General features: G+C 39.7%; 1 protein-coding gene across 3 annotated transcripts; it reads right to left on the bottom strand.

The window, feature by feature from the left end:
• Positions 1 to 1418: 1418 nt before the first annotated feature.
• On the bottom strand, positions 1419 to 21701 carry tmem200ca (transmembrane protein 200C, genome duplicate a). 3 transcript variants are annotated; one of them, XM_067434760.1, is made up of 4 exons: positions 21171 to 21625; positions 11121 to 11250; positions 9091 to 9259; positions 1419 to 6770 (listed from the first exon to the last, which is right to left on the bottom strand). In XM_067434760.1, the coding sequence occupies exon 4, from the start codon at positions 6747 to 6749 to the stop codon at positions 5205 to 5207; it is 1545 nt and encodes a 514-aa protein (XP_067290861.1). In that variant the 5' UTR covers positions 6750 to 6770; positions 9091 to 9259; positions 11121 to 11250; positions 21171 to 21625; the 3' UTR covers positions 1419 to 5204. The 3 variants fall into 3 exon arrangements, 2 of the variants coding, with proteins under 2 accessions (XP_067290861.1, XP_067290862.1); XR_010901393.1 differs by lacking the exon at positions 11121 to 11250 and having other exon boundaries at positions 4824 to 4840; positions 5016 to 6770; XM_067434761.1 differs by lacking the exons at positions 11121 to 11250; positions 21171 to 21625 and adding an exon at positions 21653 to 21701.
• Positions 21702 to 22101: the final 400 nt, after the last annotated feature.

Genomic DNA, 22101 nt, shown 5'->3' with positions numbered 1-22101 from the left:
AATTTCTGGCTTTGTCCATTTCCAACCAAACTTGGGTTGTTTTTAACCCAGCACTGGGTTTCTGGGTTTGTCCATTTCCCATTTCTGGGTTTGTTCATTTCCAACCCAACTTGGGTTGTTTTTAACCCGGCACTGGGTTTCTGGGTTTGTCCATTTCCCAATTCTGGGTTTGTCCATTTCCAACCCAACTTGGGTTGTTTTTAACCCAGAACTGGGTTTCTGGGTTTGTCCATTTCCAACCCAAGTTGGGTTGTGTTTAACCCAGCACTGGGTTTCTGGGTTTGTCCATTTCCAACCCAACTTGGGTTGTTTTTAACCCAGAACTGGGTTTCTGGGTTTGTCCATTTCCAACCCAAGTTGGGTTGTGTTTAACCCAGCACTGGGTTTCTGGGTTTGTCCATTTCCCAATTCTGGGTTTGTCCATTTCCAACCCAACTTGGGTTGTGTTTAACCCAGCACTGGGTTTCTGGGTTTGTTCATTTCCAACCCAACTTGGGTTGTTTTTAACCCGGCACTGGATTTCTGGGTTTGTCCATTTCCAACCCAACTTGGGTTGTTTTTAACCCAGCACTGGGTTTCTGGGTTTGTCCATGTCCCAATTCTGGGTTTGTCCATTTCCAACCCAACTTGGGTTGTTTTTAACCCAGAACTGGGTTTCTGGGTTTGTCCATTTCCAACCCAAGTTGGGTTGTGTTTAACCCAGCACTGGGTTTCTGGGTTTGTCCATTTCCCAATTCTGGGTTTGTCCATTTCCAACCCAACTTGGGTTGTGTTTAACCCAGCACTGGGTTTCTGGGTTTGTTCATTTCCAACCCAACTTGGGTTGTTTTTAACCCGGCACTGGATTTCTGGGTTTGTCCATTTCCAACCCAACTTGGGTTGTTTTTAACCCAGCACTGGGTTTCTGGGTTTGTCCATGTCCCAATTCTGGGTTTGTCCATTTCCAACCCAACTTGGGTTGTTTTTAACCCAGCTCTGGGTTTGTCCATGTCCCGTTTCTGGGTTTGTCCATTTCCAACCCAACTTGGGTTGTTTTTAACCCGGCACTGGATTTCTGGGTTTGTCCATTTCCAACCCAACTTGGGTTGTTTTTAACCCAGCACCTTTTAGTGTGCAGAGGAATAGGGATCCAGACAATCCATCAGACATTTACTAAATAAAATAAACATTTAAATACTTTTCACAGTGTATAACGTCAGTAAGGTCATGCCCGTGATAGGTGGAAGTACCGACCCAGTGTTAAAACAAACATGCAAAGACTACACTCTAAAGAATGCTGGGTTAAAAATAACCCAAGTTGGGTTGGAAATGGACAAACCCAGAAATTGGGTTGTTTGAACCCAGTGAACGGAACCATTCAAACAACCCAATTTCTGGGTTTGTCCATTTCCAACTCAGCTTGGGTTGTTCTAAACCCAGCATTCTTTAGAGTGTAATGATGCATCCCAATTGGTCGTTCGCAAAGACCCCGCCCCCTTCTCTGCGGAAAAAGGCATTTCTAAATTAGTGCACTGTAAAAAAGAATTTAGAAAAAAAGTTACCTGGTTGCCTTAAAATTTTGAGTTCATTGAAATTAAAATTTTGTGTTAATACAATTAAACATTTTTGAGATCCGACAACCTTTATTAAAATATTATTAAAAGTAATTGTGTGTTTTATTTGTGATGACGCAGCCAAATTGTGCTATTCTCATGATTTATCAAATTGTTTATGTGGTTCAGATACAATAATATTTTGAGTTTCTATTTATTAAACAAATTTCCTTCATTGTATCAACTCAAATTTTTAATTTCAATAAACTCAACATTTTAAGGCAACCAGGTTACTTACTTTTTTAAGTTAAACCAACAAAAAACATTTTTTTTTTTTTTTTTTTACGGTGTGGTTGTTTTCAAACTGATGGGTGTCTATAATGCTGCGTTCCAGGCTGGTTTTTGAGCCCGCAATTTACGACTTCAATCCACAACTCACAACTTTTTCCAGGCAAAGTCACGCCAAACCGCCAGGAATTGTGGTAGCTATATGTAAACAAATCCTGGTGGACCGTACGGGGCTTCTGCTCATTTACAATCATTTCTATCACCAAAGGTGCTTCTTGCTTATTTGAGGAAAGCAGTGGATAAAAAATGCCGCACAAGGCAAGAGAAGCTGTTATAACGTTTATTTTACTTTATTTGTATATTTGAAATGTATTTGGAACACTGTAAAAAAAATTGTTGGTTTAACTTTAAAAAGTAAGTTTCCTGGTTGCCTTAAAATGTTGAGTTTATTGAAATAAAAAAATTGAGTTGATACAATGAAGGAAATTGACTTAATAAATAGAAACTCAAAATATTATTTTATCTGAACCACATAAAACATTTGAAAAATCATGAAAATAACAAAATTTGGCATGTTTCCCTGCATCATCAAAAAATAAAACACACAATTACCCAATATGCTTACAAAATATTTTAATATTTTAATAAAGGTTGTCAAATCTCAAAAAAAAAATCATTGTATTAACTCAAAATGTTAATTTCAAAGAATTCAAAATTTTAAGGCAACCAGGTAACTTTTTTCTAAATAATTTTTTACAGTGTACGAGTTCACAGATAGACAGAAAAAATCGGGTTTCACGGCTGTTCCAGTGCAGTTTCATGGGTAGAAGTTTGGAAAAAACACGGTTACGGGTTGCCTGGAACGCGGCATAAATCTCTCTTAACCGTCGGACTCGCATATCCGCCATGTTTGTAGTTTTCAAAACACTCTTTATCAGCGTTTGTAGTTCTAATCGAATCCTCGTCTAACTCGCAATGGGTTGTGGGTAATACGAGCATGGATCTGCACTACCGGAAGTCATAGACCATCCGGGTATCTTTGGGATACTCTTTTCTACATACAACGATTTGGGACTTACTAATTCTATTTTCGAATACTATTTAGGATGGATAGTATGCGAATTGAGACCCACCGTAAATCAAACGCCCTGGTGACACTTTAGTACGGGGAACACATATTCACTATTAACTATGACTTTTCCCTTAATAAACTCCTAATTTACTGCTTATTAATAGTTAGTAAGGTAGTTTTTGTAGCGTTTAAGTTTAGGTATTGGGTCGGATTAAGGGATGTAGAATAAGCTCATGCAGAATAAGGCATTAATATGAGCTTTATAAGTGCTAATATCCTAGTAATATGCATGCTAATAAGCAACTAGTTAATAGTTAATAACTGAACCTTAAAATAAAGTGTTACTAATGCCCTTATTGGTAAAACGATGACCTTTCTGACGTAACGAAGAGCAACACCAAAGTCGAGCATTTGAGGCTAACAATTATATAATACCTTTATTTTTTATTTTAATTTTTTTATGTCCGATGGTTTGTCTGGACCAGTCTCTGAAGCTCTTCCTCTGAAACTGCATTGATTTGGACCTATTGAAGTCCATTATGTGCAGAAAAATCCTGGAATGTTTTCCTCAAAAAAACGTAATTTCTTTTCGACTGAAGAAAGAAAGACATGAACATCTTGGATGAGATTGGAGCGAGGAAATCATCAGGACATTTTCATCCTGAAGTGAACTAACCATCATGAGCTGCAGATCACACTGCGTTCCATTCAACTCAAGATAGTCTGAATTATTTAAGAATAACATTGGATAGAAGTGGGATTTCCAAATTGAAACTGGGAACTGCGACACAACTCCAAACGAGTCACAAAAGCCATCGGTTTCAACTCTAAACACTCATTTCCCCAGAGGTTCTTGATTTTTCCTCGTTCAAACATCTGGTTTTGGATGGAACGCGGCATTAATGCTTCTCTCTGGCTTTTTTAAAGATTAATCTTTAATTAACTGACCCCAAAACCCATCTGACAAACTCTCATGATATTTTAAAAATACTATATAATGGACATTACATCTCAGACATTACTACATGAACACACTGTGCTAGCTAACGTCTGGATTTGGTTCGTTCGAGTTAATTCAAGTAAAAAAACAAAAAACTGACAGCATACAAGTGTAAGTTAACATCTCTGAGGCAAAATGCAGACATAAATATTTCCCACACAAGCAGGGAACATTATTTCAAATGAGATATTGCTATCAAGTCAATCTCTAAAAATAATCAGGAATTTGGTGGTTTAAAAAAAGTGCAAGTAGACGACAGTATAAAACATGCTGCTCAGACAGCCAAACTTCACCGATAAACTAAACAGCCACAAATATTCTACTACTGGAAGTTTAAGGTAACGCTTTAATCTAGGGGAGCATAGCTGTGCTATCATGCTGAGAGTCTGAGATTGGTACTTCCATCTGCTTTTTGCTTGTAGTTCCTTTAGGAAACAGTATTAAAGACTGACCGTAGGGTCTAACATATGAACATCATTTCAGGCCACGTTTGCTCTCTTTCTGAAGACCATCGCTGCATGTAATGTCACTGAAATGACTTGTAAGGTGCGGTCACATTTACCATTGTTCTGCAAAATCCAGCCATTTCAATGGGAATCCATGTGGGGGCGAAATATTTCCCCAACGCAGGTTTTGAACATTTGCCACGTTGACCATCAGAAAGTGGCTTGTTTTTTTGGTGTGAGCTGCTCTTCACACATCGCTACACTAGTAATGGACGATGAACCTTTTATGTTTACGCCGAAAATACTTTCTTAGGACCATCAAATGGACAGAGTAGAAGTTTAACGAGAGATTTGTGGCCTTTGGGATGGTCCTAGACTCTACCAATGCGAAATCCATCTGGGAAAACGACTGGATCTTATTGAAACAACTGGATTTTGCTTGTGAAAATTTTCTGACATTACTTTCTGAGGACCATCAAATGGACAGAGTAGAAATGTTAAGCTTTATTAGAGTTCCACTTTGGCCTTTGTGATGGTCCTAGACTCTACCAATGCGAAATCCATCTGGGAAAATGTCCAATTATGTGGATTCCTATTGAAACGACTGGATTTCTCTTGTGAAAATTCGCTGAAATTACTTTCTGAGGACCATCAAATGAACAGAGTAGAAGTTTAACCTTTATGAGAGTTCCACTTTGGCCTTTGTGATGGTCCTAGACTCTACCAATGCGAAATCCATCTGGGAAAACGACTGGATCCTATTGAAACGACTGGATTTCGCTTGTAAAAACTCACTGAACAAATTCCACCAATGTGACCGTACCTTTAGTTTCATATCAGACAAGAGTCTCGAGGGAATCGCCTAGCTAAATTTCTACACTGTCCATTTCCACATCCTCTAAAGTAGTGTCCGACTGAGAAACCATTATGAGTTTTTGTTTCTTTGAAAACTGTCTGACCACACCGCTCTCCTCTTGCTCTGTCTGATCGTGATGCTCTTGGTCCTTTTCCAAAACCTCAACAGAACTCCCACGACTAAACATGGCATTGTCCGTGGACTCGAAGGATTCGCCCCCAAGGCCTTCAAGTTTAGTGTAGCCTCCGCCTCCAATACCCTCCAATCGAGGGCAGCTGAGCCGTCTCAATCGCACTTGCCGATCTGTGGAGGTAGACCCACAGATATCCAAATCGATAGACCTGGAGTAGTCCGACAAAGCGCTTAAAGACAGGTGAGATCCTGAGACCTTTGGCGAACACGGTGGAAGCAATTGAACTTGGGAACCCTGCAGAGAAACTCGTGGTGCTCCATGCAAACTCCCGCTACTCCTGTAAACCTCCACCGAGTCCTGCGGGAGCTCCGGATGAGTTCGAGCCGGCTCCACTTTGGCCTTTGTGATGCTCCTAGCCGCTACCAGATCCTCCAAACGTCTGCAAATGGCCTCTGCGTCCAAAAACTCTCTCTTGGCTTCTCCGGTTTTGTCCGACCCCCTTCTTTCGGACGCTCCTCGGTTGTTGAGCTTCATCATTGGCAGGGTGAACGCATTGACTGAAGTCGACACGATGGTTCTGGTTTCCCATTGCTTGAGCTCCGATGGGATTCGGTTCTGATCCGTATAGATACTGTAGACCGTGTCGGTAAAGCTCTGCTTTTCCAAAGACGAGACTCGTGGGATTGTGGTAGACACACGTCGGGATGAGATTATGCTACTTGCGTCATGTCCACCAGATCCTGGAGAAGGCCATGAGCCTTTATGAGGCGCTCCATGTGATTTATTCTCTTTCGATTGACAGTAATTCACGAAACCGTTAAGCGGGCCAGACTCTTTGCTTCGCAGACTATGAATGTCAATCACCGTTGAGTAGATGTCTCTGAGATTAATGATTTTGGTCTTTTTGTCTCTGTTTTCGTGAAGTACTGCATTAGCACAAATGAATAGGAAGATCCCGATGCCCATAATTAAAGGTCCGAACACCTTCAGCTTGTCTGAATACAAGTATCTGTTTATAAACGCAGCAAATGCTCCTAGTTTAGGCGAATCCTGCTCAGCAGTCCCATTGGAGCCATTATAGCTCCTAAAGTATTTATCTAGTAAATCCCATCTGACGGTTAAATTGGCGAATTCACGTTCTCGGTTCTGACCCGGTGAGTTTACCAATTCTGGATACAACACATTTTCTTTGGGCCAGTAGCCCAAAACAGCCATAGCGACGCCAACCAGTAGCACCAGAATCCCAATGGCAGCGACCAATCCGGATACGGAGCACAGCTTCAGCTTTCCTTTAACCACAACCACTTCGTTCTTCCTCTTTTTCTTCGCTTTCCTCTTGCGCTTGTTTTCAGCGTGGTTCTTAGCGCGGAGGGAGTCTTGTCGCCGGGCAGATATCCGAAGCAGACCCCCTGTGGCAATCATGATGGCGCTCAATTAATCATCCTGGAAAAGATAGGAAGAACATGAGAACATTAGTGTGGGCTGGAAAAGCCATGAGATCTAGACACACACTCACCAAATATAGCATGTAGCATGTGCATATAGAGGCAGCAACTAATAATCTAAACACAAACACACTGCCAAACAAATAAGTTTGGAATTAAGATTTGTTAATGTTTTTGAAAGTCTCTTCATAATACAGTAAAACAGTGAAATATTACTCCAGTATAAATCAGCTCTTTTTTAATGTGAAAAGTAAAGTGTAATTTAATTCTATGATTAAAGGTGAATTTACGTGATAAAATACAGTAAAAATATTCAAATGTAAATCAGCTGTTCTCCATGTGAATGTTAAGTAAAGTGTAATTTATTTTGTATGCTTACAGCTGAATTTACATGATAAAAAACAGTAAAAATTGTGAAATATTATTAAAATGTAAATCAACAGTTTTATATGTGAACATACAGTAAAGTGTAATTTATTTGTATGATTAAAGCTGAATTTATCATCATTACTGCAGTCTTCAGTATCACATGATCCTTCACAAATCATTCTAATATGATTATTTATGATTATTATCAATGCTGAAAATAGTTAATCTTTTGTGGAAACTGATACATTTAATTTTTCAGGATTCTTCGATGGAACACCGAAGACTAAAAATTCAGCTTTGATCACAGGAATAAATTACATTTCAACATATATATTTACATAGAAAGACAGGTACATAGTTATCCATTTTGAATAACAACATTTCACAATTTTCCCTGCATTTTTAATCAAAGAAATGTGCCCTTGTACAAAAATTTCCACAAAAATTCAATCAGAAATGTTTCTAGAGCAGCAAATCAGCATATTAGAATGATTTCTGAAAGACACCAAAGACTAAAAATTCAGCTTTGATCACAGGAAATAAATTATATTTGAACATATATTCACATAGAGAACTGCCATTTTGAAGAGCAATACTATTTCACAATTTTTCCAGTATTTTAAATCAAAGAAATGTACCTTGGTGAGCAGAAAAGACTTATTTTTGCTTGTGAGTGAATGTCACACACACGCATTTGCTGTGCTCCTATTTGGTTCCTCATTGGAATTAAGATTTGTTAATGTTTTTAAAAGAGTCTCTTCATAATATAGTAAAACAGTGAAATATTCCTCCAGTGTAAATCAGCTGTTCTCTATGTGAATATATTGTAAAGTTTGATTTATTTTTATGATTAAAGCTGAATTTACCAGATAAAAATACAGTAAAAATTGTGAACTATTATTCAAATGTAAATCAGCTGTTCTCTCTGTGAATGTACAGTAAAGTGCAATTAATGTCTATGATTAAAGCTGCATTTATGTGATAAAATACAGTAAAAATTGTGAAATATTACTCCAGTGTAAATCAGCTGTTTTATATGGGAATGTACAGTAAAGTGTGATTTATGTCTATGATTAAAGTTGCATTTATGTGATAAAACAGTAAAAATTTTGAAATATTACTCCAGTGTAATCAGCTGTTTTATATGTGAATGTACAGTAAAGTGTAATTTATATCTATGATTAAAGCTGCATTTATGTGATAAAATACAGTAAAAATTGTGAAATATTACTTCAGTGTAACTCGGCTGTTTTATATGTGAATGTACAGTAAAGTGTAATTTATGTCTATGATTAAAGTTGCATTTATGTGATAAAATACAGTAAAAATTGTGAAATATTCCTCCAGTGTAAATCAGCTGTTTTATATGTGAATGTACAGTAAAGTGCAATTTATATCTATGATTAAAGTTGCATTTATGTGATAAAATACAGTAAAAATTGTGAAATATTACTCCAGTGTAACTCGGCTGTTTTATATGTGAATGTACAGTAAAGTGTAATTTATATCTATGATTGAAGTTGCATTTATGTGATAAAATACAGTAAAAATTGTAAAATATTCCTCCAGTGTAAATCAGCTGTTTTATATGTGAATGTACAGTAAAGTGCAATTTATATCTATGATTAAAGTTGCATTTATGTGATAAAATACAGTAAAAATTGTGAAATATTACTCCAGTGTAACTCGGCTGTTTTATATGTGAATGTACAGTAAAGTGCAATTTATATCTATGATTAAAGTTGCATTTATGTGATAAAATACAGTAAAAATTGTGAAATATTACTCCAGTGTAACTCGGCTGTTTTATATGTGAATGTACAGTAAAGTGTGATTTATTTCTATGATTAATGCTGAATTTAAATGATAAAAATACAGCAAAAATTGATTTTGATTGAAAACTGATTGCAGAAAAGACTTATTTTTGCTTGTGAGTGACTGTCACACACCAGCATCTGCTGTGCTCCTATTGGTTCCTCATTAGATGGACGTTCCTAATGTTCGCTTATCTTGATGAAAGCTCTGAAAGAGAGGACGAACATGAAGCAGGCGAGGCGAAGCTCCGTCTCAGATGAGCTTTCTCTGGACTCTCTGGCAGGCTGAGCGAAAGGCTTCTTCCTGCAACGGCATATGGACAGTGTGTGTTAATGCAGCACACACACACACACAGTAATCAGCAATCACAGACACATGAGCAGTGTGTGGCGGAGACAGACGCCATGATTCACTTCAGACTCCAAACATAAAGAGGAAAAGCATCTGTTTAGGGGCAGTGTGTGTGTGTGTGTGTGTGTGTGTGTGTGTGATGGGTAGGTTTAGGGGCAGTGTGTGTGTGTGTGTGTGTGTGTGTGTGTGTGATGGGTAGGTTTAGGGGCAGTGTATGTGTGTGTGTGTGTGTGTGTGTGTGTGATGGGTAGGTTTAGGGGCAGTGTGTGTGTGTGTGATGGGTAGGTTTAGGGGCAGTGTGTGTGTGTGTGTGTGTGTGTGTGTGATGGGTAGGTTTAGGGGCAGTGTGTGTGTGTGTGTGTGTGTGTGTGTGATGGGTAGGTTTAGGGGCAGTGTGTGTGTGTGTGTGTGTGTGTGTGTGTGTGTAATGGGTAGGTTTAGGGGCAGTGTGTGTGTGTGTGTGATGGGTAGGTTTAGGGGCAGTGTGTGTGTGTGTGTGTGTGTGTGTGTGTGTGTGTGTGTGTGTGTGATGGGTAGGTTTAGGGGCAGTGTGTGTGTGTGTGTGTGATGGGTAGGTTTAGGGGCAGTGTGTGTGTGATGGGTAGGTTTAGGGGCAGTGTGTGTGTGTGTGTGATGGGTAGGTTTAGGGGCAGTGTGTGTGTGATGGGTAGGTTTAGGGGCAGTGTGTGTGTGATGGGTAGGTTTAGGGGCAGTGCGTGTGTGTGTGTGATGGGTAGGTTTAGGGGCAGTGTGTGTGTGTGTGTGTGTGTGTAATGGGTAGGTTTAGGGGCAGTGTGTGTGTGTGTGTGATGGGTAGGTTTAGGGGCAGTGTGTGTGTGTGTGTGTGTGTGTGATGGGTAGGTTTAGGGGCAGTGTGTGTGTGTGTGATGGGTAGGTTTAGGGGCAGTGTGTGTGTGATGGGTAGGTTTAGGGGCAGTGTGTGTGTGATGGGTAGGTTTAGGGGCAGTGTGTGTGTGTGTTGGGTAGGGAGACAGAAAACACAGTGTTTGTACGGGTATTAAACCCATTACGGCTCTGGAATGTCCCCACAATTAACAAAAACAAACGTGTGTGTGTGTGTGTGCCGGATTCGCCTGGTCTAAGAGTGTCTGTGTGCACGTGTCGGATCTGTGCGTCAGCGCGAATTAGATTGTTTTCATGGACAAATGAAAGGTACACCTCTCTGAAAACATACAAATAAAGATGTTTCCTTTCTATCTGGAGCATGGAGCTCGTAGACGAGGGGTTAATGTTGGCTAGACGAGGGGTTAATGTTGGCTAGACGAGGGGTTAATGTTGGCTAGACGAGGGGTTAATGTTGGCTAGACGAGGGGTTAATGAGCGAATGTTTAGCCTGTAGCACGAAATGATCCCACCCTCATTCCCACTCATTTTGCCAGCACGGGTCACATCTCATTTCCAGAAGCGTTAAACTCGGATATACGGTCCAATAGACAAGAAAAGACGAGCACGACTTCCCTTTCATGGTGTCGTTCTAAATAAACTCCCAGAAACTTTAGTCTTTCTCAAGGGTCTGACCCAAACACAGCCTCATTAAAGCTTGCGGAGACTATACTCAGGCCACTGTGTTTATTACATGTGCTTAATCACAACAGACTCTGCAGTGGCATTTCGTGAACCCATCCACTTTTCTCCAGTAGAGCCTAATAATTTATGGCACCAATTAAATCTTTATGTTGTCTTCCAAAAGGGACTTCCGGAGGAAAACACAAATGTGAGTTTCCAGCACCAGGGTTCATTAGCTCTGAATCATCAGGGTAGAAAAGAAGAGAAAAGAGCATTGGTTTCTCACCGAGTGTCCGTTTCTCTTCATGTGCAGTGCGGTGTAATGCCGCCATACTCGTTAAACGCATTAGACGGACATTGATTTGAAATGAATCAGCAGATATGACGTGATAATGACCCTCCATGGCTTCATAAACCTGATGAGAGTAAACAAACATCAAGCATGTAATTACATGTTCTCGTCAGTCATCAATCTATCCGCCAGTAAACGGAATATCCACTGACTTTAAATCACGCCTAGGGAAAAAATCACGCCTACACTCTAAAACATGCTGGGTTGTTTTAACCCAATGTTGGGTCAAATATGGACTAACCCAGCAATTGGGTTGTTTTAACCCAGCGATTGGGTTGTTTTAATCCTGCGGCAGCGGTTGGGTTAAATATTTGCTTAAAACGACCCAATCGCTGGGTTAAAACAACCCAACTGCTGGGTTAGTCCATATTTTACCCAACATTGGGTTGTTTTTTAACCCAGAACTTTTAAGAGTGTAGGGAAAGGTTTTGTACTCTCAGATATAAGAGCACTGCATTTACATGGCAACACTCTAAAAAATGCTGGGTTGTTGTAACCTAATGTTGGGTCAAATATGGACTAACCCAGCAATTGGGTTGTTTTAACCCAGCGATTGGGTTGTTTTAATCCTGCGGCAGCGGTTGGGTTAAATATTTGCTTAAGACAACCCAATCGCTGGGTTAAAACAACCCAACTGCTGGGTTAGTCCATATTTAACCCAACATTGGGTAGTTTTTTAACCCAGAACTTTTAAGAGTGTAGGGAAAGGTTTTGTACTCTCAGATATAAGAGCACTGCATTTACATGGCAACACTCTAAAAAATGCTGGGTTGTTGTAACCTAATGTTGGGTCAAATATGGACTAACCCAGCAATTGGGTTGTTTTAACCCAGCGATTGGGTTGTTTTAATCCTGCGGCAGCGGTTGGGTTAAATATTTGCTTAAGACAACCCAATCGCTGGGTTAAAACAACCCAACTGCTGGGTTAGTCCATATTTGACCCAACTTTGGGTTGTTTTTTACTCAGAACTTTTTAGAGTGTAGGGAAAAGTTTTGTACTCTCAGATATAAGAGCACTGCATTTACATGCCAACACTCTAAAAAATGCTGGGTTGTTGTAACCCAATGTTGGGTCAAATATGGATTAACCCAGCAATTGGGTTGTTTTAAAGCTGCAGTTGGGTTAAATATTTGCTTAAAACAACCCAATCGCTGGATTAAAACAACCAAATTGCAGTTCGTCCATATTTGACCCAATATTGGGTTGTTTTTCACCCAGAATTTTTTAGAGTGTAAAGGCGGGCGTACACTGTGCGAATTCGGACACTCTGGAAGTCGTGAGATATTGCAGACGCTACGTGTCATTTAATTTAATCATCGCATCAAATCAGCAGGAACACGACTGTTTGCACCGCGAGCCGGCCGCGATCACACGAGCTTTCGCGTTAAACACAGACCGGAGCTTTCAATGTTGCTGCTATAGCTTCAGATACAAAAAATAAAGAAAATATTGTGTGCAAATGATTTGTTGAAAAGCAGAGAACAGCCATTCCTTTCAACCGAAACCAGAGGGAGAGAGAGAAAGTGAGTGTGTGTGTGTGTGTGTGAACGCTGTATGTTTGCAGCCACTGCGCTAATAATACTCATAGATTGAGTCTTTGTGACGTGCTTGTGCATGATTTGGCAATAGGGGACAGCCATATGCTGGTAAAAGTCAGGCAGACTCCCCGAACTTTTTAAACATGCTTAAAAATGATCGTAAGGTCGGGAGGTGCTCCTAACGTGCTCGGCTCGTCTCGTATTTCCTCTCACACGCACACTTAAAACAACTCAACTGTAGGGTTAAAACAACCCAATTTCGGGGTTAAAACAACTCAACTGTAGGGTTAAAACAACTCAACTGTAGGGTGAAAACAACCCAATTTCGGGGTTAAAACAACTCAACTGTAGGGTTAAAACAACTCTATTGCTGGGTTAAAATAACCAAATTGCTGGGTTAGTCCATTTTCAACCCAACTTGGGTTGTTTTTAACCCAGCATTTTTTAGAGCATACAGTCTGTGGAAGCGAATTTCCTCTACTGAGGACAATACAGTATAAATCTAAATCTTTGCTATGATTCTAGAAAGGGAGATTTAACTCTTAGATTAGGCCGGGTGGATGATGGAGATTGTCCCTCAGTATATATGGCATCTGACGGCCCACTAGATCACAACACAGCCAGGAAAAATGCGAGAGAAATATTCACTTTCCCTCCTGTCAAGCAAACAAAAATGCTTTTGAGTGTTTATGGACCTGCAGTAAATTTGCTACTTAAAGTTTATGGCTGGTCAATCTGTGTAAATGCACTGCTCGTCTTTAAATCAGGATGAATGTACTTGTATAGCGCATTTCACAAAACATTCTGTTTTAGAGCAGCTTTAAAGAAAATCCTGATGTTTATGTTTATATCTTAATGCCTTTAGCAGAGCTGGACAATAATATAGACCGGTGAAGTGAATAACACTGATGATCTCTTCATCTCCTGTTAGTGGGTGGGATATATTAGGCAGCAAGTGAACATTTAGTCCTCAGAGTTGATGTGTGTGAAGCAGGAGAAATGGGCAAGCGTAAGGATTTGAGCGAGTTTGGCCAGATTGTGACGGCTAGACGACTGGTTCAGAGCATCTCCAAAACTGCAGCTCTTGTGGGCTGTTCCCGGTCTGCAGTGGTCAGTATCTATCAAAAGTGCTCCAAGGAAGGACCAGTGGAGAACCGGCCACAGGGTCATGGGCGGCCAAGGCTCATTGATGACCGTGGGGAGCGAAGGCTGGCCCGTGGGGTCCGATCAAACAGACCAGCTACTGGAGCTCAAACTGCTCCAGAAGTTAATGCTGGTTCTGTTGGTTCTCGGGTGTGTGTGTGTGTGTGTGGTTTACCTGGGGAACACATGGCCCCAGGATGCACTATGGGAAGAAGGCGAGCCGGCGGAGGCAGTGTGATGCTTTGGCCAATGTTCTGCTGGGAAACCTTGGGTCCTCCATCCATGTGGATGTTCCTTTGACACGCTCCACCTACCTAAGCATTGCTGAGACCATGTTCAGCCTTTGATGGAAACGGTATTCTGGTGGCTGTGGCTCTTCCAGCAGGATAATGCTCCTGACACAAAGCACAAATGCTTCAGGAATGGTTTGAGGAGCACAACAACCAGTTTGAGGCGTCGACTCGGCCTCCAGATTCCCCAGATCTCAATCCAATCGAGCATCTGTGGGATGAGCTGAACAAACAAGTCCGATCTGAGGCTTCACCTCGCAACTTACAGGACTTAAAGGATCTGCTGCTAACATCTTGGTGCCAGATGCCACAGCACACCTTCAGGGGTCTAGAGGAGTCCATCAGAGACGGGTCAGCACAATATTAGGAAGGTGCTCATAATGTTATGTCTGATCGTTGTGTATATTTGTGTGTGTGTGTGACCTGTGCTGACAAAATGAGTGGGAATGCACACACACTAATTACAAGCTACAGGAAAAACAAATGAAAAATTTCAAGATTTTCACTAAAATGCAGTTAATTAAGCCCTGGTCTAGTGATCACAATGCTCCAAATAGCAATTAAACATCTAAAAGTGTTGTTCTGTACGCTTTCTGAGAAGAGAACCTTTCCTTTGTACATTAAAAATGCAGGTTTACTCTGCTCACTTCTCTACGACCGGCGTTTCCTCTCAGTACAAGCGTGGTATCGTTTTAAAGCGCAGCGTTCCAACTGTGTGAATTCTCGATGGTATGAGTCTCAACCAAAAATGTGATTTTTAAACTCATGCTGATGTAAACAAAACGATCTCACTCCTGCTGAATGACAGACCTGAAGCGCTCGTTTCTGTTGTGTCTTATGTGAGCGTTTGGTTAACTGAAAACATCTGATGTGTATTATATTAGATCCATGCGGTACAGTAGATCTGAATATATAGGCTGTCTGTCTCATTGTTAATCAAACAAGTGTGGTATCATGGAAAAAAAGAACGGTCATCAATGAGCCTTGGCCGCCCATGACCCTGTGGCCGGTTCTCCACTGGTCCTTCCTTGGAGCACTTTTGATAGATACTGACCACTGCAGACCGGGAACAGCCCACAAGAGCTGCAGTTTTGGAGATGCTCTGACCCAGTCGTCTAGCCGTCACAATCTGGCCAAACTCGCTCAAATCCTTACGCTTGCCCATTTCTCCTGCTTCACACACATCAACTCTGAGGACTAAATGTTCACTTGCTGCCTAATATATCCCACCCACTAACAGGAGATGAAGAGATCATCAGTTATTATGTTATGCCTAATCGGTTTTAAATTAGTTTACTGTTAAAAATGTTGTGTCAATATAATCAATCGTACAATCAAAATATTATAGCCAATATTTGCTGTATATTGCTTTATGTGAGTGCAGTGTAAGTCTACAGCACATAATAGCGTATCTTCCTCCCTTTAATCAAAACATAATGGTAAAGTTCATATAGCTGTACAAAGCTTATGAATATTTAATGACATAAACATTCAGATTGGATATTTGCGCCTGAACATCCTAGCACTGCATTATTTCCCTGAAAACATTTACCACCACAAGTCAGTGTTCATAAAACGGTTAAAAATGATGCAAAATGTATAATTGGATTAGCAAAGATTTCAGCGAGTGTAAATGCATTACATAGAGCTGCGGTCACTAATGTTACGTCTCATATTGTATTTACAAATGGGTGTTTTTTTCATAAAGAGTCTGATGTTCTCCATCTCTCTTTAGTCTCTAGTGTTGCTGTTTGAGTTCCAGTTCAGCTTCCTCCTGCAACGCCTCCATTGTAGTACTGAGTTTCTTCCGAGAACAAAAACATCACAATATTCCTCATTATAATAATTAATGCGCAGAATAAAGCGGTGGGCCTGGTTGGGTTAGTTAGTCGTGCGTTGAAACTGCCGGTTATGGTAAGGGGCGGGACATTTCCCAAACACCAATCACAACACACCGCTTCAGCCGACCAATCAGAGCACAGTGTGCGTTCAGAAGGCGGGGCTTCATAGAGACAGGAACTGAACAGAGTTCAGGGCTCGACATTAACGCTTGTCCGTGAAATGTGGATTTTTTTGAAGGGGCAAGTGAAAGAATTATTTTATTTTACTTGCCCGACAGACAAGCGGATTAAAACGGCAATAACAAAAAATAACTAGCGAATCACCAAAATGCACGAATGATTCTGCATTAATTTAGTGCAAGTGGCGATGGATAGTGGATAATAGTGTAATATATAATGAACTGAAGGTGGCGCTGTTGACGCTCCGCAGCCTCTCGAGGAGAAATCGGAAAAAAACTGCGGTAAACATTCAAAATCTGACGTTTTTATATTGATAACATATGAGACAGTTAAACAACATCTCACAACCAAGAGTGTTTTCCTGAACACCATCACGACTGAAAATGACACTGATTTCATATGACCGCTCCATAAACTATTAATTAACATTAAGGCACTTACATTTTAGATGCAATATTGACTGTTTTTGTTCTGTTTCAGCAGCGAAAATAGATCCAACCATCAGAACCGTAACGCATCTCACAGCAACTGTGTGTGTGTGTGTTACTGAATGTAATACGGTTTGTAGATGGGAAGGAAGGAGGCGGGAACCGGCGAACGTTTAAACAAACTTTAATTCAAAAGAAATAAACAAACCGAAAGTAAAACCGCGGGCAGCCCCTCACGGACGACTGCCCGCGAACACACAAAATAAAACGTGGGCAGCCCCTCACGGACGACTGCCCACAAACACATAAACAAAACAAAACATAACATAAAATTCCAGGCCTGGTCCTCTCTCGTCTTCCGCTGTCCTTGCTCCTCCTTATATGCTCCCGTCACATGGCCGTGAGACGAGACCGGTGTGCCACGCAGCTGGCCCTCGTGAACATTAATCACCGGCCCGCTCTCGCGGTCCCTCGCCCCGCTGCCTGTCACACCACACTGAACGATTCAGTGTTTGAATGAATCGGTTGAATCAAAGATTCAATGACCTGTTCGTAAACAACTCCCTCATTCTTAAATGATTCAGCGTTTGACTGAATCGTTTGAATGAATTGACTCAATGACTCACTCATTAAGACTCACCTGCCGCCCCCTACTGGTGGTTTAGTTTCATGTTTAAACATACTTTCTAAAATTTCTTATTTGTGTATCCAAAAATACAAATCTCACAACATTATTTAATGCAGTTGTAATTTTTTAGTGTAAATTATTGATTACTGGTAACAGCCCTATAGTGTCTTATTCCAATTTAATGTATAGATCAAATTTATGAATATAAAATGAAAGCTGAAGCAAAGCCTATATTTACTAAGATTAGGGGAAATGCTCTTTATAAAAGATAAAAATATCACAAATATGCAGCTTTAAATATGCCAAAACACTGGTGAGAATATTGCTTCAGAATCAATTATATTTACAACACACACACACAAACCGGACAACCTAATTTTTTACTCTGACAAGTGAATGACCGATTTACATGAACATGCCCTGGAGTTACTGTCGGACAGGGAAGAAAGGAGCCGCAACAATGGAGAATATGAGGAATAATCAACATTAAAAGCAGAAAAACCTGAGACAGAAACAACAGCAAGACTTTAAGGGCCTAGTATTAACAAATCAGCGTTTTGATGTTACCAAACAAACGGCTTTTAAAGAACAAGGCTTCTGTGTTGGCACTGCTTCTGTTTTTCCAACCGCAAAGATTTATAGATTTGATGAATTCCTAAGAGTATTTTTGGCAAGGAAGGACTCCACGTTTAATCAAATAAAGCTGAAAACTCTCCGACGGTCCAGACAAATAGACATTTAGCCAGGCCGTGGGAGTTCAAAGGTGTGTGTGGATCCTTCCACATCAAAGCAAACAGCAAAGGATCTGTACGAACAGAAAAATGAGCGGCGGATCCACAGAGACTTCACACATCAATTGACATCTCAAACACGGGCGAGAAGCATTTATGGATCACGATGACCTTTACATTCATATCTGAAGGGCTTTATGAAGGGCTGCGGAGATGGAAATAAACATCATGAGGACAAGACACAAAATGACAGCGATCGCGTAACACTGCCAGAATGAGTTTGCTTGTAAGACTAGAGACGAAGCAGAAATGTGATTTCTCGCCAGCTTTATCATCACATTCGGTGCACAAAGGTAATGGAGCTAAAAATGACGGCTATTACCATCCGAAAACACGGGCCGCACAAGTCAACAAACCATACTCCGCGCACAAATAAACAAATTTCACCGAGCATATGCTGCTGACATTCATTCGTGGGCGGAAAATGAATGATATGCTGTTCACAAAGGCAAAATCCATCTGAAATATGTGCTGCTGGCAAAAGCTGCATTTCACTGATCTGAAGCCACACTGCACAAAACGCTCTTCTTCCTCAGTCATTCTGTCTCGTTTCCAGTCTAAATATCTAACAATTCTTAAAACAAGAAGCATTTACTAGATCAGTAAAACGACATATTTTTGCTTAAAATAATAATCTAAATGAAGAGAGTTTTTGCTTAAAACAAGCAAAATGATCTGACAGTGGGGTGAGAAAAATAATCTCGTTTCTTTCATTTTGCCTGTTTTAAGCAAAAACTCACTTCATTTTGATATTTTACCCCAGAAAACACAAAAATATCTTGTCATTTTACTTATAAATGCATCTTGATTTAAGAATATTTAGATATTTGGACTGGAAACAAGACAAAAATACTAAATAAGAAGAGCATATTTTGCAGTGAACGCTTCTCCTTAGATTTGGTGTGTGAGTTGCAGTCTTCTAACAACTTACAATCAATAAAGAAACAAGATTGCAGAATGACTTTAAAAGGATCAACACATCCATTATTGAACTCACTGTTTAATTGAAACTAATGAGGGAAGATGCAGTTTATTCAATAGGGTTTAATTGCTCATTGACAATATGAGACCGGTCATAATCTCACGGGTATATCTGTGGCAATAGCCAACCATTTTTCTTTTATGCGAAAAAACATTAGGATATTCGCTGCAAAAAATGCTTTTCTCACTTAGTATTTTTGTCTTGTTTCTAGTCAAAATATCTAAAAATTCTTACATTAAGAAACATTTACTAGACAGGCAAAAGTAATTGTCTTGTTTTGGGGAAAATAACTCAAAATGAAGAGAGTTTTTGCTTAAAATAAGATAAATAATCTGCCAATGGGGTGAGAAAAATAATCTTAATTCAAACAGAAAACAAGATTATTTTTCTCACCCCATTGGCAGATTATTTATCTTATTTTAAGCAAAAACTCTCTTCATTTTGAGTTATTTTTCCCAAAACAAGACAATAATTTTTGCTTGTCTAGTAAATGTTTCTTGTTTTAAGAATTTTTAGATGTTTGGACGAGAAACAAGACAAAAATACTGAGTAAGAAAAGCATTTTTTGCAGTGTTAAGATCATGTTGCATGAAGATATTTTGTAAATGTCCTACCGTAAATATATCATAAATGCATTATTAGTAGTAATATGCATTGCTAAGGACTTCCTTTGGACAACTTTAAAGGAGATTTTCTCGATATTTAGATTTTTTTGCCCCCTCAGATTCCAGATTTTGTTGTATCTCGACCAAATATTGCCCTATCCAAACAAACCACATAATTGGAATGTTATTCAACTTTCAGATGATGTATAAATCTCAATAAAACTTATGACTGGTTTTGTGGTCCAGGATACAAACAAATAGAGGACAAAAAGGTTGTGAACATTAGACTTTGAATCAATCAACCTCTCACGGTCTCATTTGCATCAAATTAAATATGCAATCGATACTGACCCTGACTAGAGTACATCTGGTCTGTAATGCGGGACTTGGATTGTAATAAGGAATATGCGCTTTAATGCAAGACCAGTTGCAGCAAAATCCATAAGTGAAAAAACCTTTGGTTATGGGTTTGTTTCGACTGGCTGCCGGTCTGTAATGTAAGATAAGAACCACTTAGTGGTTTACAGCATATACGGCAGTTCTATTGCATGTGAATATGCGATTAATGCATGTCGATCACTTTATGCTGCGCTTGTTATTCCAGATTTTTGGTCAGCTTGGACAGATTCTCATGCGCTTTGCTGCACACTGGATGCATTAATGAGCTGTGAAAGCACAAACATCGCATGCATTCCTGCATTAGTTATTGCACTGACAATATCAAATCATAACAAACTCTAGTCTTATGCATGAAAAACTGTCCTCATTGAGCTGTTTGACCAGCACAAAGTCAAATGTATACATGCCACTGAGGTTTTTGGTGAAATGAATTGGTAGTTATTCAATCAATTCACAGGTATGTTTCATATTTTAGAGTTCTTAGCATCCAAGAAGACCTTTGAAAGAAAGTAGAATACACAGGACATAACATGCATTGATCATATATGACCTGAGAGCCTTTTAAACCTGGAACATGGACAGGTTCACCTCAGCCCTTCAAATCAATAATGATCAATAATGAATAACCCTATACCTACTCTTCAGTGTCTTCTCACAGGTCGGTGATATTCGATAATGGACAGATTTATAGTCAATTAAGCTATAATCTTCGTATTTTAGTTTTCTGAAATGTCACCACACGTTTCTGATCTCTATAAACACGGGGAACACGAAAAGAGACGAATTTGAATGTAAATATTAGAGTTTTTATTCACATTTGGACATAAAATGGGGATTGTGGGCAACTGCTCGGATGAACAACCTCTATTAAAGGGATTTATGTCGAAGGAATTAAACGAAATGACGAATAAAGGTAATTTATATCATTGTACTGTTCAAAATGAACGTAAAACTGAATAGAAACTGGAAGATCTGGGGGTTTATGCGTAGAAAATAACGTGCGTAACAGCTCGTGACATTCGGTACATTTAACGAGACCTAAAAATACACAAAACACAAGATACAGACACTCATGCGTTGACATATTAATAATTTATATCAATAATCGATAAAGCAATGTCCATCGACACAGTGAAGGAACAATAAACGATCGCTTACCGTCAAATATGGCTAACGAATTCGTATTTGGGCATTTAAACGAAAACTTTCTCCCTTCAGAAGAGAACATTTTGCGCGAAGGTTAAAAAAAAAGCAGAATAAGTTGATTATTTCCGTTATTTCCAGTCAGGAATATTCCCGCGCTCCTCTCAGCCGTCTCGCGCTCTTCTGTGGGGAGTGTCGCGCGCGCGGGTTTTTCTGATCCAGAGAGTTTTGTGCTTCAGGTTCGGTTGCAGCTGATGTGCTTCTCGGGTGTTGTTGCTATGATACCGCAGCCCGAAATCCAGTGGAAGTGCTGCAGGATTTGAATAATTGCCTTCTAAACTGTTTAACCCCATGAATGACGGCGCGCGTGATGCTCAAATGCGCGTAACATCATCAGAACCGGTCAGCAGAAAAGAGAGAGAGAGAGAGAGAGAGAGAGAGAGAGAGAGAGAGAGAGAGAGAGAGAGAGAGAGAGAGAGATGGTGACGCGCACTTACCTGCGCGATGCGACGTGCGTTCACTAGTTTTGTCGCGTCGTGCCACTTCCTGTTGGTCAAATATGCAAACAAATAATAATAAATTTCATATATATATATATATATATATATATATATATATATATATATATATATATATATATATATATATATAAAATAATATGCAAAACCTGAACCGAACCTGAAGCACAAAACTCTCTGGATCAGAAAAACCCCCCGCGCGCGACACTCCCCACAGAAGAGCGCGAGACGGCTGAGAGGAGCGCGGGAATATTCCTGACTGGAAATAACGGAAATAACGAACTTATTCTGTTTTTTGTTTTTTTTTGTTTTTGTTTTTATTATTATTAATTTCATTTCTTAAGGCTTTTCTTATCAATATGGTCCAAATGCCGTGTGAATATATATATATATATATATATATATATATATATATATATATATATATA

The sequence above is a fragment of the Pseudorasbora parva genome, chromosome 24 (assembly GCF_024679245.1).
Source record: "Pseudorasbora parva isolate DD20220531a chromosome 24, ASM2467924v1, whole genome shotgun sequence".
NCBI classification, from domain to species: domain Eukaryota; kingdom Metazoa; phylum Chordata; class Actinopteri; order Cypriniformes; family Gobionidae; genus Pseudorasbora; species Pseudorasbora parva.
The sequence above is the reverse complement of the archived record's forward strand: the minus strand, read 5'-3'. Positions and strand labels throughout refer to the sequence as shown.

Coding starts and splice junctions, on each gene's coding strand:
- tmem200ca (XM_067434761.1), bottom strand. CDS start 6,749: ATGATTGCCACAGGGGGTCTGCTTCGGATATCTGCCCGGCGACAAGAC.